General features: G+C 52.9%; 2 protein-coding genes across 3 annotated transcripts in view; one reads left to right on the top strand and one right to left on the bottom strand.

The window, feature by feature from the left end:
- Positions 1-84: 84 nt before the first annotated feature.
- On the top strand, positions 85-12,241 carry SLFNL1 (schlafen like 1). Its single transcript, XM_032493971.1, has 4 exons — positions 85-6,146; positions 7,969-8,481; positions 8,655-8,798; positions 9,376-12,241. The coding sequence occupies exons 1-4, from the start codon at positions 5,760-5,762 to the stop codon at positions 9,496-9,498; spliced, it is 1,167 nt and encodes a 388-aa protein (XP_032349862.1). The 5' UTR covers positions 85-5,759; the 3' UTR covers positions 9,499-12,241.
- The window catches only part of CTPS1 (CTP synthase 1), a 27,721-nt gene continuing 13,113 nt past the window's right edge, over positions 12,234-26,841 (bottom strand). For both annotated transcript variants that reach the window (XM_032493969.1, XM_032493970.1), the window contains exons 8-19: positions 25,686-25,837; positions 24,423-24,555; positions 21,829-21,917; positions 20,980-21,074; positions 20,109-20,171; positions 18,197-18,240; positions 16,922-17,018; positions 15,916-15,971; positions 15,732-15,828; positions 15,037-15,181; positions 14,412-14,503; positions 12,234-13,090 (exon numbers count right to left, since the gene is read on the bottom strand). In XM_032493969.1, coding sequence (XP_032349860.1) covers positions 14,419-14,503; positions 15,037-15,181; positions 15,732-15,828; positions 15,916-15,971; positions 16,922-17,018; positions 18,197-18,240; positions 20,109-20,171; positions 20,980-21,074; positions 21,829-21,917; positions 24,423-24,555; positions 25,686-25,837 — 1,056 coding nt within the window. In that variant the 3' untranslated portion in view covers positions 12,234-13,090; positions 14,412-14,418. The remainder of the gene's footprint in view (positions 13,091-14,411; positions 14,504-15,036; positions 15,182-15,731; positions 15,829-15,915; positions 15,972-16,921; positions 17,019-18,196; positions 18,241-20,108; positions 20,172-20,979; positions 21,075-21,828; positions 21,918-24,422; positions 24,556-25,685; positions 25,838-26,841) is intronic.

Genomic DNA, 26,841 nt, shown 5'->3' with positions numbered 1-26,841 from the left:
TTCCCCTTGTCTTGGTCTTGCTCCTCATTTTATATATGAGGAAACTTAGACAAGAAGCTCCCTCTGTTCCTGTGACTTCAGTGGTCCCTGAAGAACAGGCTGTCTGCCACTTGCCCACTGGGGCCCCGGCATTGCATAGCCCCTGGGAAGACGGTGTGAGAGCCACTCTCTGCACTCACAGCGCTTTGCTCCTGTGCAGCCAGACGGCAGTGAGCGCAGCAGCCACAGAAGCCCAAGCAGAAGGGCAGCATTAGGGTCAGCAGCTCCAGGGAGCATCCTCGTCCTCGTGGGGGGAGGAGAGATGCAGGCTGGCCCGGCCTGCATCGTACCCCTTGTTCTGAGCAGGGGCCAGGTACTCTGTTCGTAAAACACATCCCTGTTTACGAAGGGCTGCAGTGCAGTGCAGTGTGACCTGATGATGACTGATACTCACGTCACCGTGTGCCCCACGAACTCCTCCACGTGAATTAGAATTATCTCATTTAATCTTCAGAACAGACCCACTTTATAAATGAGGAAACTTAAGCTCCGATCGTATAGCCAGGACGCACCAAAGTAGGTGTTTGAAGCCAAGCAATCTGGCGCCAAGGCCAAGGTTCGAGACAGTCCCGCCATTCTCTATGCTGCTTTGGGTGGGTCATTTCCCTTCTTTGGGCCCATCTGGCTGTGAGGACTTTAGGTGAGGAGACTTCTGAAGGTCTCACCAGCCCTCGCCAGTGCCTAGTTCCAGCATGGTCTTCCCCTTGGCCACTGTGAGGTTCTAACCATGATCCCTGTGAAGTAGTCAGGGGCAGGGCTGCCAAAGCAGGATGAGCCCATTTTCCAGACTCCTGGGCCTGCGTCTACGTCTGGTAGGCTATGCTGTTCATTCAGGGTCCTCCCAAAGAGGGCCGTCCTGGACCCTGATGACAACCTTCTGGGTGTGAAGGTAACACCAGCATATGCAGGCAGGCCAGACGTGCTGCACAGCCCGGCCTTGTGGAGCAGAACGCCACCCCCCACCCCGCCTCTCGTCGCCGGGAGTATGCAGCTTGCCCGTGAACGCTTGTCAAGGGCTTCCTGTGCTAAGTTGCTTATGTACATTAGCGCACTTAAACCTCCCTACAGCCCTCAGGGATGACTACCATGTTCCCCGCATTTTAAAGATGAGGAAACTAAAGCTTCAGGAGGTTCCTGGCTCCAAACTCCGAAGTTAGTAAGGGGTGCAGGACCTCCTACCGCAGCACCGGCCGGCAGCCTTCGTCCTGGCTCCTGCTGGCCATGCAGGCTGGGGGCTGCCACAGGCTAGGTTGGCACGGCCCTCCCTTTGTGCCAGCAGGACAGCACGGAGCAGGCCTTTTCAGTGGGGTGGTCCTTGCACAGCCCGCTATCATCCAGGACTATTCTTTGTTGCCCAGGTGGCAGCTCAAGTGCAAGGGGATGGGACATAGGGAGAAGTGGGGCTCCCCTTGGCTTGGAAGCGTCGTGTCCCAAGGCCAGCTCTAATCCCCAGGTTCCATAAGCACAGCTTCCAGGTCCCCATGAGGGACATGGCCCAGCCGAGCCACTGCACTGAGGAAGCCCGGCGGGAATGGATGTGTGTAGTTCACATGGAGAACTCCTGGAACACACGGAGTTTACAACTAAGGGTCACTTTTACCATAATCACCGTTGCCTTGAAGCAGTTGACATTCTATTTTTATCTGGTTTCCAAGGCAACAGAACTAGAAAGGTAACCAAAAGTCAAATTCTGCAGGAGGGGAGGGGACGGTACTCACTCATACTACCCTCACCGCTGTAGGCAGAATTGAATGTCTTAAGAAAAACATAAACAAAACCTCAACTTCTGAAACTGTTCCTCAAAGCCAAGCCTTCTGAGTAGTGACCCAGAGTCATCCAAGGGAGCTGAAGTGGCCTCACCTTTGACCCCCAGAAGTGCAGCCACCCACAAAGCAGGAAGGCATGTGGGAAAGCCGGGCTGGAGGACAGAGGCCTCCCGGCAGCAGCTTTGTGTGCCCACCCTCAACGCCGAGACACACAGACGCTGACTCCGGTGCTGAGGAACGTCAGGGAGGAGAGGCCCAGGCACTGCAGGGGAGGGGAGGGGAGGCCAGGCTCCACGTAAGGCTGAATCCTTTGGGAACCCCTGCCCCGTCCCCACCCACAGCCCCCCCCTGCTGCCGGCCACGTGGCCTGTGGCCCTGGGCTCTGCTGTGTCCTGTGGTCCAAGTCATTAGTCTTGAGCAGGAGTGTCCACAGCACTCCTCTTTATGGAACAATCTGAGACCCTCTCTGGGCTGTGGCACTGGTGGGACACCTGTCTCTGCCCTCATGCTGGTACCACTGCCCCTCCTCACTCAGGAAGAGCCGGAGGCGACTTGCCTCTCGTTACAACCAAAGCTGAAAACAAGGAAAACCTTCTTGCCTGAGAGACACTGGATACTCCCTCCTCCTCTGTCTCTGTTGACCTTCAGCTTTTTACAGCCTCCTTGCCACAGTGCCCCGAGTCACCCCGTTTTCCCAGGGAAGCGCCACAGCTGGATCCCCCCGGGCCAAGCATGAGGACTGTGTATTTGTGCCCGACCTGAGACACCAGAGCCACTGCAGATGCTCCCAGGGGCCAGCAGCGGACAGGTCTCAGGGTGCAGACCCTTGGCCCAAGGTGTCTTGGGGGAGGGTGCTGGGCCAGGCAGGAATCAACAGGCAAAACTGGTAGACACAAGAGAGGACTCAGGACTGAGGCTGGAGTGTCATGGGGCCTGGGTGGTGAAGGCTGCGTCCACACTCTGACCCCTGTGCGTTCCAGAGTTTGCTCTTCTGACGTCCTGTCCTCTCCCATGTAACAGCTGGCTTAGTCTCCACCCCTCTCCTGTCCCTGCCCCTCGGCTGGGGTCCCTGGGCGGTTAGCGCAGACACCCACGCCTGATGATCATGGCCGCGTGCACCACCAAGTGACACTCATCAGGTAACACGAGGAGACCCGGATCTGCTGTCTCCCTCTAACCCTCATCTTTGGACCCACTTCGCATTCTTAACTTCAAATTCAAGAAGTTTTTTCCTCCATTGCCAAGTGGGGGTTGTCACTAAGGTTACAGGCATCCAGACAGAGGACTGAAAGGGGCTGCCTATTCCACAACACTAAACGCGTGGCTGCCAGAAAGCCGAAGATGCTGTAAAATGACCCAATTATACTGCAGTGCATTCCAGTATTTAAAATATTATCTTGTAAATGTATTGAGCGCTTACAATGAAAGACAGTTTTACTCCCCTGCCCCTGCAAAAAAAAAAGCAGTGGAATTGATGTTCGGCTCACATAAGGTTGTTGAAAGAGCCCAGGGAAACATGTAATACAGTCATTTAAAGAGATTTCCAGGAAGAATGGGGAAAGTTTTGGCATTCAAATCAGTTTGGAAAACGTCATGGCGAACAGCTGCCTGATAGCAAGGCCTCTAGAGAAGTATGTAAAGTCCACGTGTTTGTTGTGTTCACGTGTTTCATCTGTCCGTGCCTCTCCTGGCCAGCTGTCTGTTTCTGCATCACTCAACAGGACTCGAGTTTAACTGTCTAAAACAGCTACAGCCCCACTTGTACAGTTGCTGTGGGAGCAGCTCATGGTGGCAGAGTCTAGAAAGGCCTGAAGAAGAAGAAGGGGAGGCGTGGGAAGCTGAGAGCCGCTGCGGCTGCAGAGACGGGTCAGACCTGGCTGCTGGGTCCCTCCCCTGAGCCCCACACTCCACCACTTGGGGCCTGGGGCCTCTTCCTTGCCCCACACCGAAGTCTCTTTTCTCAGGTTCCCTACCCAAGCCTCTGCCTCAGTCCCCAGGGAATCAAAACTCATTGGCATCTTCAGAATTAGCTACTCAGAGAAGGCGGCTTTCCTCTCTATGCTGTCAAATAGCTTCCCCAGTCTGATCGCCACCCTCCCCTCCCCCAAATCAGGACTTGCAGAAGTGCTGCCTGCGGCTACATAATGGAAAGCACTGTCAACGTCCTGCCCACCCAAGAACAGATTTCTGCATTAATAAAGGCTGCGTATCACTCAAGTCTTGGCCCCTGTCAAACAGCAGGTGATAACCCTGTCCTTCAAAAGAGATGGCAATGCTTGACCTATTTTTCGGGGCTCTTCTGGACAGCAGCCTCCATCTCTGGCAAAGAGAAAAGCCTGGTGTCAGGGGAGCCTTGGAACCAACTATGTGCATTCTGATCCATCCTGGGAGTAGCCGGGCCCACCCATGCCCAGTGGAGCCTGGCGTTGGTGACTGAAGCAGGAGGTGGAGACCTGGGGCTCCGGGGGACCTGTGTGGGCACTAGGGCCTGGAAGGACGTTACAGAGGGAGGAAGTATGTCTTCAGTCCCTGGATTCTGGGAGCTTCGCAGAAGGAGCCCCCCACCAAGCTGTGTGGGACATCTGTTTACAGTGGGGTGAGAAGTCAGGGAGAAGTTTTCCGGATTCACTTCCCAGCCCTGCCTGCTTGAGGCTGGCACAGAGGCATTGTTGACTCTCCTGAGATCACAGAGGTGGCTGCACAGGCCCCCACCCACTCCCTCCAGCCCTGGTTCCCCTGTCCGGTGCCAAGCCCCCAAGCGCCCTTGGGAGCTGCTGGCCAGGACTCGGGTCTGTGGGAGCTGAGGGATGGCACCTCCCATGCTCCCCCAGGAACCATCAGGACATAAAGGTCATAGGCCTCCCTTTTCTTCCTGTTCCCGTTTGCCCTGAATGCCTCCACCCCAACAGTGGTGGGCCCCAGGCCCTAACTGCCTCAAGGATCCAATCTGAAAAGATGCAGGCCGGCCGTACCTGCCACGCGGACCGGAGGCGGGGTGTGTGGGGGTGAGTGGACTGGCTGGTGTGTGTACATATGTGCACAGCTCAGGAGTGACGGCCCTGGCCTAGCAGGAGGTGGCCAGGGAGGTACACAGGGGCCCCAGCTTTGCCCTCGCTCTGCCCCTCCTCACTTCTGCTCTTGGGACCCAAACCAGAGGATTCGGTCTAGACGAGCCTCCTCAGATTATATGTATGTATGTGAAGGCCGTTGCTCTGGGAGGGGCCATAGCTTTCATCAGTGCGCCCAAAGCATAAGAACCTCAGCTCTAAAACCCTCTGACCCAGCCTGACTGCTTCAGAGCCTCAGTTGGGCCCACAGCAGGTTCAGACCAGGCAAGGAGAAGCAGCAGAGGGGACACAGGAAATCCTTAGAGCCCTGGGTAAAAGCTGCTTCTCCAAAGGTCCCTTGAGAAGGTTTCTCTGGTGCCTGGGGGCAGCAGTGAACTCTGGTGGGCAGGAAACCCTGAGGGCAACTAGGAGGCCAGCCTGTGGCCTGGTGAGGGAGGACAGGACTTCTGGGGACAATGAAGGGATTTGGGAGGCCCTCAGGGACCTGAGTTCTCGTCCCTTCTGCCCCAATTCAAGCATATTCCCTCGGTCTTCCCTTCCCTCCTGTGGGATGGAGGGACAGGCCCACATGCTCTGTTGTCTGGCTCAGGCCTGTCTCACTCTTCTCTTTCCTGTCCTAGGCCTTGGGTGGGTGGCAGGCCCCTTCCTGCTGGCCCTCTGCCCACCCTCTCTCTCTGGCCCTACGCAGCCCCTGCCAATCTGTGAACCTCCGAGGAGCCTTGGCCCTCTCCAAGTCCGCTGGGAGGCCCTGGGCCGAGCCGAGAGCCCAGGGCCTTGAGAGGAGCAACCAGCAGTGAGGAATTCCAGAATCTTTTCCAAGGGAGGCCCCTCCAGAGACCCCCCCCCCCAGGAAGAGAGCACCAAAACACAGGTGCAGGAGCCCCTCATGGAGCCCCCAGGCCGGCAGCCTCTGCAGGAGCTCTCCATGAAACAGGCCCCACCTGAGGACTCAGGCATCCAGGTGGCTCCCGGCAGGCATGTTCTCTATGTGGGCCACCTGAACCCTCAATTCTCGGTGCCTGTGCTCACCTGCCTGCTGCGAGACACCCTGGAGCGGCTCGAGCTGCCGGTGGAGCGGGAGCACATTGAGGTGGTGCGGCGGCCACGCAAGGCCTACGCGCTGGTGCAGGTGGCCACCCACAAGGACATCCTGGCCTCCCTGCCCTGGCGCCTGCACACAGCCTTGGAGGAGCACCAGATCATCAAGGAGCTGGTGGCCCGCGGGAAGGAGCTGGTGTTGGGGGAGGGCCGGGATCACTCAACCTGCAGAGAGGTCAGTGAGGCTATCCCCGAGCCAGGTAGCCCTCAAGCCCTGGGAGAGGCCTGGGGATGGATGGCCTGTGCTGGGTGGGGCTGGAGGGGTGTCTTTGAGGAACTGGGGACGAGTCTGCAAACTCGGGGGTTGCTACTCAATGACCGTGATCCCAGAAGGATACTGACCCTTAGAGTTTGCCTCCAGCCTGGGAGCACATGAAGGAAGATGCAAGTATCAGACCCTCCTGGGGCCCTCCCACATTCTGCCTCTGGGCCAGGCCATCCAGGTTCTGGGATTCACAGGGTCCCGGCCTTCTCCTTGGCTGACCTCACCCGCTCAGTTGACAACACCAGTGCCCCCTCTGTGTTGGGCAGTAAAGCAGAGAGTAAAGCAGAGAGCAAAGCCTTGGCCCTGCCCTCAGGGAGCCCTGCATCTGTGAACAGAGCCAGACGACCGGAGGGGGCGGCCTGGAGCAGGAGAACCCAGAAAGGTCCTCCCTGCTCTCCAGGGACAAATTTGCAGGGGAGTGAGATCCAGGCTGGGACTTAGAGGATGGGACAGGCACTCAGGGAAGGACATACCAAGCAGAGGGACATGGCACATACAAGAGGACATGGTGGGGGGTGGGGTTGCATTTGCAGGGAGGCAGGTCGTTTGATGTCCCTGGAACTTAGGCCAGAGGCTGCCAGGGGGACTGAGGAAGAAAGCCAGGCCAGAGGGTAGGGGCCAGGCCACCAAGGGCTGTGAGACCCAGACAGAGCAGGAGAAAGGTTGGCTTTCGTGGGCATCTAACAGAGCAGTCAACTCGCTGAGGTGGTGGTAGATCACTCTGTGGGAAGGGCGATCTTGGTTTGTCTTTTCTCGGGGGAAGTGAAGACTCCATGGGGTTTAAACTGTCGGAGAGCTCAGCAGCCCTGGGGCATACATTTAAAGCCCTGTGGCCCGACAGCATGTTTATATGATGGTTGACAGTTTTCTCGCGTCTCTGCTAAGTTGTCTTCTCTGGGAGCTGCGGGGCTGGTGGCGGTGTGCTTCTCATCACCGTGGCCCAGCTAGCACTGAGCTCCCAAAACTAGACACCCTTCTGGAGGCTGGAAGGCATCAGGGAGCCAGGGAAGGGTTTAAGAGAGGAGTGACAGTATGACTTGCATCTAGGGTCAGCGAAGAGGACAGGGAGAGCCTGGAGGCAGGGAGTCCAGTGGTGAGGCCCAGACTAGGGAAGCAGGCTCATGGCCAGAGCCCGGGAACAGAGCAGAAACCACAGAAGGGGACTCGGGAGGACTGGAGGAAAGTTGAGATTCAGGAGAGCTAGTCGGTTGTCCAGAAAGTGATCAGTGAGGATTTAAGGGAGATTAGGAAATGGGTAGGATCTCTGAGAGCCCCTCTCAATTCAGATACATGCAGCTCTGTCACAGGGGATCTCAGGGTGCTGAGGTATCTCCTGAGATGATCCAGCCCTGGGCCTCAGAGGCCTACCCACAACCCAAGTGGGAAGAGAGTGGCCTCAGGTGTCCCAGCTCCCACCCAGGAAGGAGAACAGCTCTTACCCACATGCATCCCTCAGTCCACCTGGGAAGAGGGCAGCCCTCAGGGAAGGAGCACTGGATGGTTTGAACCCCTGACCCAGTGGAGTTTCCCACAATGGCCTCAGGACGGTGGGCAGAATTAGATCCCTCTGCCTGGGCGGGTATCAGGATGCACATGCGGGCTGGGCCCCGGCAGGGGTGGGAGGTGGGAGGATGGGGGCTGTTGGAGGCGCCTGTCCCTGTCGCCACCAAGATTGGGCCTCCCGGCTTTTGCCTTGGCCGATACACTCCGCTCTCACCACTCACCCCAACAGGAGGAGGACAGTGGCCCGAGCCCTGGCCCTAGCCCTGGTCCCATCCCAGGCTCCAGTCTCCCACCGACCATGCTTGCCCACCCTCCTACTTGGGCCCTGGCCCCGTGGCAGCGGAGCCCCCAGGGCTGGCCCAGCGGCACACGCTCAGACAGTGCCATCGTGCACCAAGAGATCCTGGGCCAGGAGCGCCTCTTCCAGGGCGCCTTTCTGGGCAGCGAGACACGCAATGTGGAGTTCAAGCGGGGTGGCGGCGAGTACCTGAACCAGGCCTTCAAGCACCACCTGCGGCGCTATGTGTGCGCCTTCCTCAACAGCGAGGGCGGCAGCCTGCTGGTGGGCGTGGAGGACAGCGGCCTGGTGCAGGGCATCCGCTGCAGCCACCGCGATGAGGACCGCGTGCGCCTGCTAGTGGACTCCATCCTGCAGGGCTTCAAGCCCCAGGTCTTCCCTGAAGCCTACAGGCTCACCTTCATCCCTGTGGTCAGCACCTCTGCCACCAGCACCCCTCTCAAGGTGAACTGGGGCCGCTGGGGGCCGGGAGGAGTTCGGAAAAGAAAGACTAGAGGAAAGCCTGGAAACAGCCCTGGCCTCAGCACCCCCAGGCTGCCCCAGGCGCCAGCGAGGCGGGATTAGGGCTGCAAACTGTCCAATGCAGCGCCAGCAGAGCTATCCTTGCCCTTACCAAGGTGATCCGCCTGAGTGTGCACGCCCCCAAGGCCCAGGCCGAGCCGCAGCTCTACGAGACCGACCAGGGGGAGGTGTTCCTGCGGCGAGACGGGAGCATCCAGGGCCCGCTGTCCGTCGGCACCATCCAGGAGTGGTGCAGGCAGGTAAGTGGCCAAGACCGCAGCAGGCGGGGTGGGGGCCAAGCCGGCTCTGGGCCCCTAGGCCACTGAGCAGTCCTGGGCGGGCCGCCGGGTCCCCTGGTCCTCTGTTGCCCTGTGAGCACACCAGAGGGACTGGGTGGAAACAAGCCCACTACCTCCCATATTCCACTGCAATGGAGCTGGGGGAGCTGGGAGGGTGGAATGTTGAAGTTTTACAACAAACTCAAGGACTGAGTGCTGGACACAGTGCCAAGGAAAAGTCTTTTCAAGAGGGAAACATCAGGTGGCAGAAAAGCAGAGGAGACCAAGGGGCTGACAGAGAGAGGGAAGGATGGGTCACCCTAGTGCCTGGGATGCTGGCAGGACCCTCAGGTCAGGAGAGTTTCCCCCAAGACCTCAGAGATGACTGGTCAGGGCCCTGGCTCCCCCAACTACCAGGGCCAGCATGGTGCCCAGTGGCCCTGAGCAGAACCCCTGGGCTCTCTGGCCTTGCCTTCCTCCATCAGTTCAACCCCAAGTGGAGGGCACACAGACCTGAGATGATATCAACTTAGACACGGCTTCTCCGATCTCCCCTCAGAAGTGGATGGCTGAGCTGAGCAAGTTGGAGGAGAGGCTGAAGGTGCTGACGGCAGAGAAGGAGCAGCTCCAGCAGCAGCTGCAGCAGCGCAGGCCCATCTCCTGCACCTGCTGCGTCCTGTGAGGGCCCCAGCGCTCTGCCTGGAAGATGCAGGGATTTCTTATTTGAGCCCTGGTCCTCCCAATAAAACCAGTCTGGGCTGCTCAGAGGTGGATGGGAGCACTGCACTTCCTGGTTCCTTCAACAAGCGTGCACCCACAGGCTGGTCCCCACGCAGTTTCAGTCCTGAGCAGACCCCGGTGTCTGTAGCTAAGAAATTGCTCTTAGCACAATCCCCAAGGGGCCTTACTTTCAGAAAGAACTTATAAAAACTTGGCGAGAGCTCTCTATCCATGGGCTGAACGGTAAGGGACTGTCCCTCTCCCTGAAACACTCATTTGGCCCAGCTGGGGTCTCTGACTCACATTGGCTACACAGGGCCAAAATGGGACTTGTCATCTGCCCCTCCTCAGATGGCAAGGCACATTCAGTAACTGAAGTTATAGAGCGAACAGGCCACCCTGCAACCCAACCCTGGCTTGCTGGCATGTGTGACCGTCTCAAAGCTCTTTAATAAATGACATGCACCCAGAGCAAGAATGCTTCTTTCTGGAACGCTTGGCTGGTTGGATGCAGCTGGGTCATGAGTCCATGTCTGTCCAGGAGGCCAAGCCAGCCCTGCGCTCCTCCCCCCACAGAGCTATGGGGAAAGGACCCTCGGATGGTTGGGTTCCAGTGCATCTCTGCCTTGAATACCAGGTACCTTAGGGCAAATTGCTACACCTCAAGCAGTTTCTTCATCTATAGGATAGCGACAATAGGCGGGGGGCCAGCTGGTGCCCTGATTCTCTCCAGCACATACCAGCACCTGCACAGGAAGGGTCTGACTTCTATTCCAAGCAACCTCCAGCCACTGGAAAGGATTCCTGCACGAGCTACTTCCCCGGCCATCTCCACCAGCAGACTGAGACTCTATTAAGCCATCGTCTGATCATGCCACACCTGTGCTCAAAGCCCTCCAAGAGCTCCCCATCTCATCCAGAGTCAAGCTGAAACAGTGGTCTGCACAATCCCCTGCGACCTGGCCCATCTGCCTCAACAAGCCCTGACCCTGGCTCCTGCATTCCAGCTACACTGACCAACTTGTTTCATGAGCACACTTGCCTCAGGGCCTTTGCATGGGCTGCTTCCCCTTCTGGAATGCTCCTCCCTAAGAGAGCTGCATGGCTCTACCCTCAAGTGGAGTGGAAAGCAATTTTCCTACCCTCCCTACTGTAAACACACCCCCTCCCAGCACTTCAGTTCCCTTCTCCTGCTTCCAACTTTTTTCTCTGGTGCAGTTGTCAGTCACACATGCTCTAGGGGATGGAGATTTTGGTCTGTTTTGTTCAGTGTTTTAGGTACGGAACCTGAAACATAGCTGGCATGGGGTAGATGCCCAGTAAATATTTGCTGATGAAACAAGGACACCCCTAAATTTAGGGTCTGAGCTACTAAAACTCATGGAAGCTTGTCAAACAGGGCATTTCACATTTCACAGGACTAGGGGTCCACGGAACACACTTCAGTGATCCCCTTCCATCCCCCAGCCCAGAGGTCCTTGGTGACATCCACGGAGTGGACACAGAGAAGCCCCCTGGGCCAGTCACAGCTACTCTGAGACTTGCGTTTCCCACTTACCAAACACACACCAGTTATAGGGACCAAGTGTGATCATGGATGCCCACCTCCTGACCAGTTACCAACCCACTGAGCTCCCTGGGGTCACCCAACCACAGGGCCTGAGCCAGCTTTTCAGAGGCCACTTAAGAACTACAGACAGAGGGGGTGCAGCTCAGGAAGTCAGACAGGAGCAGCTGCTGATTTTTACAAAAATGACTGAAGTCTGATGGAACCACCAGATGGGAGACGGGGTTAGGATTCACCCATTCGGCAACACTGAAAGTACCAAGGCCTCTGTGAATGAAAACATCTCAGCTCAGCCCATGAGAAGCGCCGACAGGAGGCAGCAGCCAGGTTGCCCTCAGTCGGGAGGTGGTGTCCCTGTATGGCCCTCTGGGCCTCAGCGGTGATGGTGGCCGTGGCCTAGTGAGCAGAGGGTCTCCTTCCTGGGTCTCTGATGGAGGAGCTGAGCCAAGTGGTGAGAACCCCCTTTCTCCCAAGCCCCCCTTTCTTAAACGTCAACAAAGGCTGCTGACCCCTGACAAGCAGTCCGGCCTGAGCCCCGAGTCCTGGCCTCAGACACACTTCGTGGAGGAGCCGGCTCATAGGCAGGTGTGCTTGGCAGCCAGGGGGCGGGTGGGCCCCGGGGCGGGTCGGCCCCCCCGTCACCAGGTGGGCCCCCCCGTCACCAGTGTGACACAAAGAACATGGATTCCATGTCACGAATTTCGCTTTGGAGGAAAAACCACTAAGGACAAGGACCTGCACTCGGGGGAGCAGGAGGCCTGGGCAACGGAGCAGTCCTGCTGGCCGCTCCTGGGCCATGCCTGGCTGGGCGGGGGCACATCCTTCGTAAACATCACGTCTGTCCCCGCTTTCTTCAAGTCGAGCCGCAGCCCACTCGCACCCATGCTGCTTTGAATCTCCATATGCTGAGAACCTAAATTTGAAGCCTTTTGGGGAAATTCTGGTTCCTCTTAAAAAAGAAAAGTCTCCTTTCTTAGTTTTTAAACAAACTACAAGACCCCCCACTTCAGGCTGCTCCCCTGGAGGAGGGCCCGGCACTGACAGCTCCGCAGACCGCACAGGGGCATGCCCAGCACCGGGCTCAGACAGTTCCTACCCGGCACGACACGAAGGACAGTACAAAGTGCATCTCTCGTTCTGCGTCATTTATTTAAGTTAGTGTGTACACCACGTCCAGCCAGGACACAACGGGCATGCAGCTTGGCCTGTCGTTACAGCACGTTAAGAAAATAGCTTTTCATGTTGCATTTCAACCGCAGTAACACCGTTCTGGAAGGAAAGAGTCCCCTTGGGCAAAGCTGTCTATATATGAGAGGGATTGAGAGGCAGTTTCCCCAAAAGATTCTGTTCTTTTTTAAGCGACCCCTTGATGCAAGGAGCGTCTCCTAGCCCCGGGAAGAGAAGCGCAGCCAGAGGACGGGGACTCTTAACTCAGACTCCAGACAGACTGCTTGCCGTTTCATGTGACGCCAAACTGACCATCCCTTTGGACAACAAGTCCCAGCCACAGATGGCGCAGAGGGTCCCCCTGCACGGGGCAGAGCTGACACTTTAGTTCTGGTTTCGCTGCTCCTGCCCTGAGGTGGTCAGCACTAGCTGGACTCACCCCTCCGGGCCCACTCAGCTGCACGCATGGCACACATTTTAGGATGGTCCTGGCATCAGAGAAAGGAACAGTGACACGCTCGAATCCACGGGGATGTGAGGCGGTGGGAGAAGTGTGGTGACCATCTGGCTCCGCCCGCACGTCCTACGTCTCGTCGGAGGCTGGAGGACCGCGAGGGAGAGAGTGGAGCAGTGGGCAGCACGCTGTGCACGAGCCGGTACACGGGGTGGGTGGGACATGCAATCCACAAAGTCTTCCCGATACCTTCCCCCATAATAAAATACCTTAATAAAAACATAATTTAAAGGAAGTGTCGAAAGCTGAGTGTAAAATCAAAGCTGTAAACTCCTGAAGTCCAAAGGCTCTCTTCAAGAATCATCCCTGTTTAAAAAAATTCGTAACAATTATATGATGTATGTTGAAGTGGAAAAGTTAGGCTGTACAGCCCATTGCTATGGTAAACTAGGCCTGGTTTTCATCGAGGACCCTAATATGAATAATGAGAAGCTAAATTTCTAATTCCTAAAGAATCCTACGTTTTCAAGATCTTTTTTATTTTTATATTACTTAATTATTTTATTTTGGCGGGGGTAGTACATTTTCAAGATTTTATATGGACTCTCTCTCTGCCCCAAAACAAGCATTTTTCCCCCATAGCCCCAGCCTCTTAACAAGGCCACTGACAGGGAATTCTCTACTGAGAGAGGCAGTTGGGAATTCCGTGTAAGTGACAAGATAGCTACCACTTTACTATTAAAAAGTCTTCTTTCTGTCTACAGCAGTTACTAAGACTACCAGAGAGCTACAGCAAACTACCTGGTGGAGATTAATGAGTCTATCTGTGCTAAATGCTTACCTGGCAGAGAAAGCCCCCAACGCCCTCATCCTGATTCGGACCTACTTCTCCTGCCCGCCCACCTAGCTAAGGTTACCACAGGCCAGGTGGCTAATCAACCCGGGTCGGGGGGGGGGGGGGGGGGGGGGGGGGGGGGGGAAGCACAGCCCTGAGCCCAGGAGACCAGACCTGCAAGCAATGAGGCCCCCTGGTGGTGGATGCGAGGCGTGCAGGATGCCAGGAGGCCGCCTGCTCATGCCTCAAGGGCAGGTGCATGTCTTAACTAGCGGTGGGACCCCCCCCACCCCGCACTTCCCTGGTTCTTTCAGACCCCACATATTCCAGGCTGACACCCCTGGGCCCCTCCTACTTCTGCCATTTGTTCCATAATTGTTCCGATTTTAATGGATTTCCAGAGTAAGCAGCAATCAACATACAAGTGCTGTGTGCATTGGTTTTAAAGCACTTTCTGATGAAAGCTTGAGGGTCTGCAGAAATGACACCACACCATCACACCTGTCACCTCCTCCAAGATCTCCAAGTTTATGGCTACATGAAATAACAAGGCTCTAAGAGTCTAGTTCCCCTGGACTTGGTCAGACTGGCACCTGAATGCAGCAATCAGTAAGGAGACAAGTGCCGAGTGCCTGGTGTCCCCCAGCTGGAGTCCCCAGAGCAGGGTGGGAAGGCACACTGTATCGGGGGGGGGGGGGGGCGCAGTTCCTCACCCATTGGATGCCCACACTGACCTGATCACTTTCATTCTCTAGCAGACACAATTCTTCAACACTAAACTTTTACGGTATTCTTATAACTCTAATATTATCACCATTCAAAATAAAACCAAAGCTTAAAAACATCACTTACGTTACCATCAGTCATGATTTATTGATGGAAACTTCAGTTCAGTGATTTCAGAATCAGGGGAGCTGCTTCCGCTCCTGTCACTGTAGGTGTCCCTGCAGAATTCAGATGGTTTATTTGTCAGCTCTCACCAAACACTCGCTTTACTCCCCTGATTTTGTAGCCACCACTACCACAGGGATGTTTGCACACAACAGAAATCAGACCCTTTGCTATATTACAGAGTCAGCATAAAGCTACAGAGGGTCTTCCAGTTACAAAAGATACATGTTTGCTTTATACTTCACTCATGCTGTCCTAACCACCAAGCCAGGGTAACTGACTGCTTCCAGATAAAGGCAGCGGTGGGGCATGAAATCCACTGGGCTGTGGCTGACACCCGTGAAAAATCGCAGTTCCCCATGGACCACAATATGACCCTGGAGCCCAGATGCTACAGAGAGGGGACCTGGCCACCAAGCTGGGGGGAAGGCCAGGAGTGGCACAGAGCAGCCTAAGAAAACCCTGGGGAGGAAAGGACATTAGTGAGGCTCCCTGTTCCTGGGCTCTGCTCATCACTGACAGTGCGAAGACGGCTCACTATAAGGAAATGTAGACCACCTGAGGGACCAGGGGAGTGTGATCCCACCTGGGCGAGAGCCTGCAGCCTTTCTGAAGGTAATGCGGGAGCCTCCCCACGGAGGCCAGGAGGAGGCCAAAGTATGGTGGGGAAGGCTTGATAGGTCTGGACAGGAACTCAGGGTGGTACTGAACTCCAACAAAAAAGGGATGATCTGAAACAGAAATGCAAAAGAACCAGCTTCACTGTGTGTCTGCATTACATGTGAAAGATGAGACAAAAATCTTGCTAAATGCTCCACATTTCCCATGGACCCTAAAATTATTTGAAAATGGCTTCTTTATTAGAGTCTGGGTAAAGGTGACCACAAAGCGCGGGAGGGCCAAGGCCCCCCACCCTGCATGCTGTCACTCTCGGGCGGAAGGTGCCTCCTCTCCAGGTTTCTGCCCCCAATCCCCCCGCTCCCCTGACTTGCATGGGATTGAGTCCTGCAGGTCCCAGGAGATCAGACTTCAACACCAAGTCCAAGCTCTCTCTCTGGAGAACAAGGACCTGAGGGCAGAGGTGAGACAGCTGTCTGAGGCCGGCCTCAGCTCGAGGATAAGCCCCCTGGGGCTCCAGAACCTCATTCTCCAGGACCCCTCCCCCAAGACAGAGCTGCTGCCTGATTCAGTCAGGTCAAGGGCTTCTATTTTTGTCTTTTCCCCACCCACATGCCAAGAAAACCGAAGCTTCCCACTAAACACAGCCGCCCAAGCAATCACCTTCCAGCTCCACAATTTCCATTCTCTCTCCTCCAACATCTTGGCCAACAAACTTCAAGCCTTGCTCTTCCAAACACTTTTTCAAGACTGGATTCACCTGTTGAAGCATGAGGAACAATCTGGCTGGGCTCTCGGAGCAACAGAAAGGAGAAAATGGTAAAGGTCACTGAGCTCAAATCCTCACCTCAAATCTATGGCGGTGCCTCTCTTCCAAGTAATCTGGGTCTCCGTAGAGTTTCCCTGGCAAAAGAAGCACGCTGCGGCAAAGGCTGCTGGTCCCACCCCGGGCCCGTCTCACAACCACACCCCGCTCCCTTCACCGGGCTGCTTCCTAGCACCCCCACCGCCAGGCCCGCGAGAGGGTATTCCTACGACTCTCTGCCGACCCCAGCCCCCTGCGCTGGCAGCACAGTTCAGACAAGTTCTTGGGCTTTGAGTCTTTGAGACCAAGAAAAACTAACAGAAACAGACTTTTACCACCACCCCTGACACACGGTGACAAAGGCGCACAGCACCCTGCTGGCACCGAGGCTAAGTCACAGCCACCAAAGCTGCCCCGCACCTCCGGGCCCGGGAACACATGTGGCATCTGCCGACAGGCAGCTTCCCCCAGCAGGAGGGCCCCGCCTCCCCGCAGCCGCAGGACGCTAGAACCCGAGGGCTGGACGACTCCCTCCCTGAGTAACTCAACCTAATGCCTCCTGCGAACCCCGGACACACGGGTGCCCTGCCAACAAGGACAGAGCCTTTCCAGTGGACAAGGAAAGAAAATCAAGTCGAGCAGTTCTTAAATATCTTCCTCTCCAAGTCTCCTCTAAATCTTTAGCACATCTTAGTACTTCTAGAGTAATATCTACTTAGTTTGAACTGGATGAAACTACCATGTTTGTGGGACAAAACTCGCCAACACTGGCAGTTTCACCCGTTTTGACAGTGGCTTTCACCTAACTGCCTCATTCTGGTTCGTCCACACCCAAAGCTCCCCAGGTCCCTGGCTGCATTGCCTCTGGCCTTTCTAAGAGCCACAGTGCTTTCTTTGGCCATTGTAGTGCATCCTAGAGTGTGACTGGGAGGGGAAAAAGAGCTTCAAAAGCAAGAACAAAACCAAAATGCCAGCCTGGCCGCGGCACCCCAAGACAGGCGTCCTGGACGTGCCGGGTGAGGCTGGGCCTGCGGGAGGCCGCCCTTACTCATGACAGAGTTCTTGGTCTGGAACAGGGTCCTCCTCTTGCCCAGCCTCATGGTTCCGCCCATCTGGCCAGGGTTGTGTTCTGGCATGTCTATAACCTGGAGATGTTCAAGAAACAAACACGCGATGCCACGCCTGCCTCGGTTAGAAGACCGGCTGCCTGCACTGAGCAAAATGAGCCTGGATTCCCCGGCCTTCCCTTAGAAGAGATGTCTGTCACAGAGGAAAATGCCTCCCAGTGGTCATTCTTACACCTCTGTCTTGAACCTTGTGCAGTCTAATCCTTCAACCACTCCTCATAAGACAGTTGCTCCCCTCTCCTGGCGGTCCTGCCCAGCACTGTGGATCCCAGGTGCCTGTTCTAATAAAGACTAACATCACAGCATGGATGCCAGACCAGATATGTTATCACATCTCCTCCGCTAGACTGATGAGCTGCTCAGAGGAGAGGGATGCTCATGTAGGGTTGGCTGAGTCCCTCCAGCTGGGACAGTCCAGCCCACTGCTTGGTCCCCTGCTCCTCTGAGCCCCTTCTCACCTGGAGGACCTCCTCCGCGCACCCCCATCTTCCCCTAGGCTCCACACTTCAAAACCTGAGCTCTTTTCCTCCTGAGGTCTGAGTATTAGCAAAGTTTAATTTCAGGTCAACAAACACACGTATCTGATGCTGTCTAAGTGCCCCGAGGTCAAGAGCCTGGCCCATCTTGTTGAGCACAATGTCCTTGGTACCAAGAACAGGCCTGTCACACCTGGGCAGGGGATTCAAAGATGAAGAAAGGCACTGTCTGTCCCCCATGAGCCGCATTCCTCTGACAGGAGACATCACACGAGGAATGCCGGCCTCCTAGAGCTTGGGCCACCGTCCAGCAACTCAGCACTACATTCCAGCGGGTCTTTACTAAACGCCCATCTCCCGGGGTTGTTGGGGACTAAATGAATTCACACACGAGAGCAGTGAGCACAGTGGCTGGCACATCCCAGGTCACTGTTGTTCTGCAGTGCTCCTGGGAGGTGGGGGGTGGGGGTGGAGGGTTATTCTAACCAGGAACGCCCTCTCCAGTTGGCTGGGGTGGCCCCTGTCTGAAAAACTTTCTGTAGCAAACTGGGAAGAGTCATGAGAAATTACACAGTGAAAAATACAAGTTCTTCCTACCCGGCCGGCCTGGAAATGCAGGACCTCAGAGTCCTTTGGAATGAACCCACGGTCTCTAACCCTCAATCAGTTCCACTAACGCCCCTTCCACACCCTTCTAGATGCTCCAGACACTGGACTCACCACAGGATGGCTGGTGTTAGGGTCAAACTCTGTAGAATTGGCATCTGAAAAACCAAAATACTTTTGTTATAAAAATAGTTACAAACAAAACTGATTATTTAAAAAAGTTTCATTCCTAAGCTCTAAATCACAATTTCCCTCCTCAGTTTAAAGTTATTCAGTGATTAGAGTCCAAACCAGGGATAACATTTTTAAGATAGAAGATACTCAACGCAAACACAGGTGAATTTTTTCCAGTAACTCTGTGACTCTCTGGGAAGTCAAGCTGTAGAAAATGGGAAAACCAAAACCAATGGCCAATAACCTAATAATCTCTATTTGGATAATGCAGCCTTTTGACAGCTCTCACATTGTTGTCTCAATTTTTTCACATTTTGTTTCAGACTGTATCTCTCCGCTATGGGCAAACACTGTTTCTTACATTTCTTTTATCCTTAGCACCCTATACCCCGCACTACCCGACTGCCTCACTCGAGAGCTAAATCAGAAATGAATGGATTTCAAAACCCAAATTTCCTTTCTAGCCTTTCCTGAATTTACTGTCTAACCATAAGTGAAACCACTGAAGACTAAAAGGAAAGAACCAAGTCCCCGGCACCGCGTGTCTGGTTTCTCTATGTGACATATGAGGCACTGTTCCCCTCTGTAGCCTAAACCGGGGCCAGGGCATCCCCAGGTCCCTCACCCACGTGGGGACCCCAGTGGGTGGCAGGAGACCAGGGCTGTGAAGGAGTCCAGCTCTGGGGTGGAGGGTGGTAGGACAGTGCCTGCCAGGAGTCCAGAAGCCAGCACCAGGGGCTTGCTGCCTACAGAGCTGAGCCACTGTCCCCTCGGGGTTGTGAAAAATTGTGACACAAACCCAGCCCTAACAGTGAGCCGTCCATGGAGAAACTGCTTGTACTTTGTAAAGCTGGGCTGCTCTGTTGATTTTTCTTACTTACAACTTACAACATCTTTCTGAAAACCTAGTGAGTGTTAGCTGGGCGACAGAATAAATGGACTGTGGCAGGCTCTTCCCTCGGTGGCCCTGACGGGATCACTGCACCCCAGGATTCACCCCATGTGTGGGGTCCTCCCCCACCAGCAGGGCTCAGCTGTGGGACATGAGCAAGCTGGGTACCAGCTACCCAGTGGGCTGGTCATTGCAGGAGCTGGGCGGGCGCCATGCTGTGAGGATGCGGTGCTGAATCAGTGGATGACGAGACTGCCCTGATGTCCCTGCAGGGCAGAGCGGAGTGCAGGGCAGGGCAGGCTCAGACGCACCACGTGGAATCTGCTCAACCCACAGCAGACAGAGAAATAGCAAACCATTGCTGTCGGGAGCCACTGAGTTCCCAGGGGTCTGGCTGCAGTAATTAGTGAGGCCCAGAGCCAATATGATTATTGCCTAGTTGCTGGGCACTGTGCTGGGACTACGTACATGCATTATTTCATTTAACTCTTAGAACCGTGTAATGGAGGTACCATTATTACCCTCATTTTACAGAAGAAACAGAGGTCCCAAAAGGCTAATTTGTCTAAAATCACCCGTCAGTGATCAAGTCAGAATTTGAGCCCAGGTCTGACCAGCTCCAGAGCCCAGGTTCCTGATAACTGCACCGCCACACACTGGCCAGTTAGTTTTCTCGCCAGATACCAGCTCAGGGACGGTGGCCAAGGTGATGGGAGGGTGGGCATCTCTAGAGCCGGGGATGCAGGGGCAGAGAGCCAGGCCGCTCGCTCAGCCGGGCTCCCTCCTCCAGCAGTTGGCGGTTCCCTTGGAGAAGAATTTTTTCCCTCGATAAATGCAGCAGCTCCCCTCTACTGCACCCACCAGGTACTGAGAAACCAGGCCTGTCCTCCACAGTGCTCGGCTCACACCCTCCAGGAGCACTTAACAGAGAATGTAACAAGTGTTTAAGTAGACACTTACCTTGCCATCCCAGCACATTTCTTGAAAATTCAACAACTGCCAATTGCATTCCTAAGCACACACCTTACAAGTGGAGAGGAAAACAAATGAAAGACAGTTGAAAAGGCAGCTCCCACATTTCTGACCTGCCTGCAGTGGACTTTATGTCCTGTTCGCAGAATTCCAGTGACAAACTCATAATTTCCTGCTATAAACAAGTAACCCCCTGCCATGTTCTATCTGTACCGGATTTCAAAAACAGGGCCTCAGGGTATATGGAGAGTCCAAGTTTTAGAAGCTATCTGATTTTAGAAATAAATAATATTCTCTTCAGTACTTTAAAATTCAAGTATTTGAATTTACCATCTCCCATTAAGCTTCCATTTACAATTGAGTTGAAAATGACTAAAATTTACAGCACCAGGAAGCATCCAAAATCACTTTGCCCAATTAGACAGCTGGTGTTCCAAACGAGGACATAAAACCCAGTCTCACATGTCCTGCCAAACAGCTGGGTTCAGTAAATGGACAAGATTTCCTAATTGCTATTTCATTCTCTCAAAATTCCATGACCACATGGAGCTCACGCTTCAGACTTTTCATTTTAGCTTCTTCCTCTCTCGGATTGGCCCGCTCCCGATACTCAGGGGTGCACTATCTTTTACTACCTTTTTACTTTACTAATAAAAATCTTGCTTATATCATGCTTTCTGTAAGTTAGAAAAAAAAACTTTTCATTTTAAAGACAAGCTTGAATTTCTCAAAAACAGAACCATAAAGGCTTCTACTTGAGTTGCTATCTGGAAAGATGGCATCTACGTTCAGTTTTGATAACCTACGTTTTATTTACCGGCTCCCATGTGGCAACTTCCTCGTCTTTCCTACTTCTTACCCAAAAAAGGCTTCTTCTGTTTCCGAGCCCAGGCGATCGCTTGGATTTTTCCTTCCGTCCCTCGAACACCAAATCCCCCTGGAACCAGCACACCACTGCGCAAGAGAGCACACCACAGGCACCCCTTTCCACCAGCCCAGCTCTTAGTGAGCACCCAAGGAACCACTTCCCAGACACTGGCGCCATGAAGCAAGCCCACAGGCCTTGCTGCTCCGGCCAGGACTGCGATCTCAAGGCTGCCAGTGAGCTGTGTGGAAACTCTCTGGGCTTAGAAAATGCACACAAAGCCACCGACTTCTCTTAGTAACAGAATTGTGATACCACTACCACACAATGTCTGTCCCAGGCATGGATTCTTCCCTAAATTTGCATTTTTTTACCTCTTGCCTTAAAGTGCCCCCCCACCAAGTAGGAAGGGGGCCTTTCCCGGTCAGCTCAGTGTGCCACACCAAACACCGTCCTACGGCTCCATAACCTTCAACTGTCTAGTGACCTAGAAATTCCTGCTAGTTTTCTACTATTATAGATAACAGCTACCAAAAACAATTTATGAGACTCTACTGACCGGTATTCATCCAATGTTCTGGATGAAAAACCTTTAAATAAGTCTCGTCCGGAGATGCATACAGTAAACAATATCAATAGAACTAGAACTAGTTTTCTCCAGATTCAACCAAATTGATAGGCTGTATTTTTGAGAGGCTTAAACCATCCAGTACGTAGTCTTTTCAATCATTTAGAGACATTTCAACAGGCAGATGACCTACCGCCAGCATGCGAGAGCCCAGCACTCTGTCCACTGAAACCAACCCCAAGCCCCTGGGCCCCGAAGGCGGGGAGGACGCTTACTGAGCGCTGCACAGCTTCTGCCAGGCTTCGTGGTAGCGCACGGGCTCCTCCTGCAAAGTGCTCGGCTCCAGGTCGGTGGAATCTATGTACTGAGGGAGTTCAGACCGGGGAGGAGAGAAGCAAGCTTGTCACTCCTGAGCATGTACTTTCAAAATTTCTAAACAGTATTATCAACACTCAATCTTAATAGATTTAAACTTACTAATCACTTAAAAATAAACTTGAAAAATCTTTCTTTTATTTTAAAATATAAGATTTTCCTTCCAAAGTGATTTAACTCTCAACCCTGCCTGTCGATCCGCTCCACTCGGTCCACTAGCATAGACTCTGAAGTGTCCTCTCTGTTCAAGACATTTCCCCCAGTCCCTGCTCTAGCCAGATCGCTTCTCCTGTTTTTAACTCTACGGGAGTGTAGTTTACATACGATAAAACACAAGTATTGTAAGTGTGAGCTTTAAGAAGCTCACCAATGTGTGACCACCACCTCGATCAAGACCTAGAAAGTTCCTGTCACCCTCAAAGCTCCCCCTGCCTCCTGCCCAGACAATCTGGGTCCAGCTTCCTGACACCACAGGTTTTGTCTCCTCTAGAGCTTCAAATGGACCAAGGCGAGGTGTAGCCTTTTGTGTCTGCCTTCCTCAGCTCGGTGCAGTGCCTCAGATTCATCTGCATTATCAGAGATCATTACCTGGTTTATTCCTATTTCACTGCTGGGCTGTTTTCTATTGTAGGAATATATCAAACAACATGTTTATCCACCGACTCATCCTAGACATTTGGGCTGTTCCCAGATTTTGTCTCTTATGAGTAATTGGCCCATCTGTACACAAGTAAATTCTTTTGGTGGACATATGTTTTCACTTCTCTTGAGTGGTATCTGGGAGTGGAACTGCTGGGTCACACAGTAAGTGCATGTTTACCTTTATGTGAAACCGCCAGACTGTCTTCTCAAGTGGCTGCACCAGTTTCCGCTCCCACATCCTCACCGACACGCTCAGCCACTCAGGTGGGAGCATGCTGGTCCCTCAGTGAGACTTAATTTGCATTTATTTCTCTGACAACTAAAGGTGTTGAGCATCTTTTCCTGTGTATCATGTGCAACTTCTGCAGAAGTGTCTGTTCAACTTGCTGATCTTTTCCCTACTCCTTCCTGTCTACTACCCTGCGGTGACCTCCCTGGACCCCTGGGGAAGATCCACGCGTGGCCCGGTTGATGGAACTCATGACTGGGGCCTGTTTCCAGACACCCTCCAAGTCACACCTTTCCACCCACTGAGTTCCCAGCTATTCCGTATCTCTGAGCCCTGGGCGGTGCTCCACCTGCTGTCAGGAATGCCCTTCCCTTCTCCCTCATCTGTCTTTCCAAACCCACCCACAGGCCTGTCCTTGAGAAGTCCGCCCTCCTCACATCTGTACCAAGGCAGGTTCACCACCTCTTCCCTGTGCTCCCTTCATACCTGAGACATCGCTGACTTTGATTCCCACTCAGCGACTACCACCTAACACACCAGAGGCACAGACAACCTCCAAGGAGATAAAGTTAATGAATGATCGAAAGGACTAGCAAAAAAGGCAGGATAAGAAGATCCCACAATTCCTAAAACATGCGTAACAGCTCATCCCCCAGGAACCTCTTCACCAGCACGAAGCAATTTCAGCTTTCATGCTGAGCAACCCCTGGAAAGTAGGCGGCCAACCCCAATGTCAACGGCGAGGGTGGCTGCCCGGGCCGTCAACACCCTCAGCACTGAGCTCCGACTTCACTTCTAATTTCCAGCTCCTCCTGGAAAGCTCCATCTGGGAGCTATGATGCTGGGAAAAGGTAGGGAGGGACAAGTGGAAGGTTTTCAGGAAGAGCTAAACCCATATAGTACTTCCACTGTGCCAGGCACAGTTCTAAGCGCTTTATGTATACTCATTTAATTCTCATAAATAGTAACCCTATGACAAAGGCATCGACACTAACCCTATTTAAAGATGGGGAAACTGAGGCACAAAGAGGGTTAAGTAATTTTCCAGGGTCACACAGCTCGTTGGTGACAGAGCCAGACCCTGAGGCCTGGCTGCCTAGTTCTGGAATCCCTGCCCTGAACTATGACACCCCACTGCCTGCAGCAGCCTGCGGGGGGCCGTGCTCTGACATTCCAGCTGCTCAGCTCCTGCTCGGCACGTCACACAGCAGAACACGGTGACTGCTGTTCACCGGGTGCCGCCCACGTTCCCAGCACCGGCTGGGTGACTGGACATACCTTTCAGAGAAACCCCCAGCTCTACGAGGTGAATGTGGAAGTGCCAGCCACTGTGCAACGGGTCTGGCCGCCAGGACTCTGCACTCCCAGGGAGCAATTCCACTGGTCACCTGACGTTCAGATCCAAGCATTCGCTCTCTCAGCTTCCACCCTGACCACATCTCCCCTTGTTTCCTGCTAATGCTCTACTGTTCTCTCCAAGCCAGGAGCCCACCACAACTCTTTGTTATTCCAGAGAAGAAATTCAGAGCTCCAAGAATATTAAGTGGATATGCCCGCAGCGCCTAGGAGAGCAGAGACGGCCTGCCTGTCCACGCCTCAGCTGCACCTGGGCCCCCTCCTCACCTTGATTTCCAGCTTGTGGTTGATGGCCAGTGCAGAGTGCTCCAGAGCTTTAATGACAGAGGCGTATGAGTCTGAGAACTTGGTGTATTTGCCCACGAGGGCAATGGAGCAGGTCTCCAGCAAGCGATCATATCTAACACACAAAGGTCAGGAAACACCAAGTTACTCAGAATGTACACACCGCCAGGAGATCAAAATTGCTCTTCAAAGAGAAGAAAAACACGTCTGGGAAGAATATAATGGGAGGGGCTCTTGTATGAGTTCTGTGTACAGAACAGTAAAGAGCAAGCAATTTTCAGGTCAATGCGGCAGGCTCTGTAGAGAAAGCAGGATAAGAGAGGGGATTGAAAATCTATTGAAAATTTGTTTCCAAAAAAAGAAAATCCCAAAGGGCAAAAAAATGAACAGACAGACAATTCACAAGAGTTAATGTGATGAAGGGAACCGTCAAATAAATTACGGGACATCCATCCAATAGTTCATATTAGTGAAAAATTTTCACTATTAAGTATAATTAGTAACAGAGCAAAAATGTTTACAGTATTTTATGGAACAAAGATCATAAAGTTGTGTGCCATTTTTGTAGCTGCTTAATGATGTACAAGTCAACGGACAAAGACTGAAAAGGAAAATGTCAAAACTGAAACAGACGTGGCCGAGCAAAGGCATGAATGCTGCCTCCCAAATGCTCCTCAGTGTCGCCCAGCGACTCTGCAGCTACGATACTGCACACCCAGCGCTCTGAGGCTCTGTGCGAGGGTCTGGGACGTGCAGGTAAGTGTCACAGAGCGAGGAGGAAAGCAGAGCAGGGACCGCTCTCAAGCTGACGAGTTTTGGCAGCCGCAGTAAGAAAACCCTGGATCATCATGGCGTGGAGTGAGCGGCATGTCCCCAGACAGCACTGATGTCTGGGACGCTACCAGGAGTGCTCCAGCCACGTCCAGCCACCGTGTGGGCCTCGGGCACACGTGCGAGCCCACTGCCACAAGGATGCCTGTTGGCTTTGATTTTCTAGTTGGTGGGAGACAGGGGTGACAGCTGTGTAATCTGAACTCCCTGGAGACCTGGGACCTGGGCCAGCTCCACCAGGACTTCCTCATCTGTGACGCAGCTACCCAACGGCTGGGACCCTTTCCGAACTCCCCTGACCATGAAGGCCTTTTCTAACGTGAGCTGATAGCACATTAAGGAGCTGAATTCCTTGAGCCCCTAAAAAAAAGAGAAATAGGGCTACAACTCCCAGCTCTTTATTGTGAAGCAAACCTGTCGGCCATCTCTTTCCACTTCATCAGCATCTTTCGTGACTGTCTCTCAACAGGAAGGTCAAGTCTCCGAAGAAAATAATCTACAACCCCCTGCTCCTCTAACAGCAAGGGGACTCGGTAGATGGACGAGACATCGTGGACACAGATCACCTGTTTAAAAATGAGAAAAGGTTAGCTAATAAAAACAAGCAAAAACCAACTGGGCTGACAGCCTACTACCAGCTATATGACTTTGGGAAAATCAATCCTAAATTTGAAAACAGAAAAAAGGGGCAACTTTCTAAAACGTATAAATTACCAGACTGACTTAGGAGAATAGAAGAGACAGTGGCTAGTATCTTACGAACATGGATGCAAAAATCCTTAAAAAAAAAATCATAAACCAAACCACAAATTATTAAAAAAAAAAAAGTCATGTCCAAGTAGGAACTGTCTCTAGAACAGAGGTTCTCAAACCTGGCTGTCACTGAAACTTTTAAAAATCCAAAAGTCCATGCTGCACCCCACACACCTTAAATTTAACAGTAGAATTCACTACATGAACAGATTAAAGGAGGAACAAAAACCACCTCAGTGGATGCAGATTTGATAAAAATTCAAAACGAATTCATAATAAAAATTCCTGGTCAATTAGGAATACTAGGGGAAATGTGAAAATATAAAAAACTCACAGCAAATAACATTTGGTTTGATATGTAATATTAATGCTTAATATTTGAAGCATGGAACAAGGCAAAACTGGCCACTATCATTACTTCTATTCAACAATGTACTAGAGGTATAAGGCATTGCAATTAGATAAGGAAAAAAATGCATATGAATTGGAAACAACTGCCACTAATTCTTTGCACATAATATTACTGCTTATGCATAAAAATCAAGGGAATTTTCAGGCAAACCTTCAAAACTAACAGTTTCAATAAGGCTGAGATCAGTGGTCAGAAGCTTGAGATCAATGGTCAGAAGTCCGCATTTTTCTATACATGGATCATATCTAATCAGGAAATATAGTTTAAAAATATGCCATCACATAGTAACAAAAATTATGAAGACCTATAAATAAATCTAGAAAACAATGCACAAAGATAAATAAGTCCAAAAAGCACCTTTATAAAGAAAACTGTAGAGTATTATTGAAATATAGTCCCTTCGAC

Source organism: Camelus ferus, chromosome 13, assembly GCF_009834535.1.
Source record: "Camelus ferus isolate YT-003-E chromosome 13, BCGSAC_Cfer_1.0, whole genome shotgun sequence".
Taxonomy (NCBI): Eukaryota; Metazoa; Chordata; class Mammalia; order Artiodactyla; family Camelidae; genus Camelus; species Camelus ferus.
This window is presented reverse-complemented; position numbering and strand designations above follow the sequence as displayed.

Bases quoted from the DNA above. Each gene is read 5' to 3' on its own strand.
- SLFNL1 (XM_032493971.1), top strand. From the start codon at position 5,760: ATGGAGCCCCCAGGCCGGCAGCCTCTGCAGGAGCTCTCCATGAAACAG. The intron at 6,147-7,968 runs GTCAGTGAGGCT...TCACCCCAACAG, and splicing joins ATCACTCAACCTGCAGAGAG to GAGGAGGACAGTGGCCCGAG. The intron at 8,799-9,375 runs GTAAGTGGCCAA...ATCTCCCCTCAG, and splicing joins TCCAGGAGTGGTGCAGGCAG to AAGTGGATGGCTGAGCTGAG.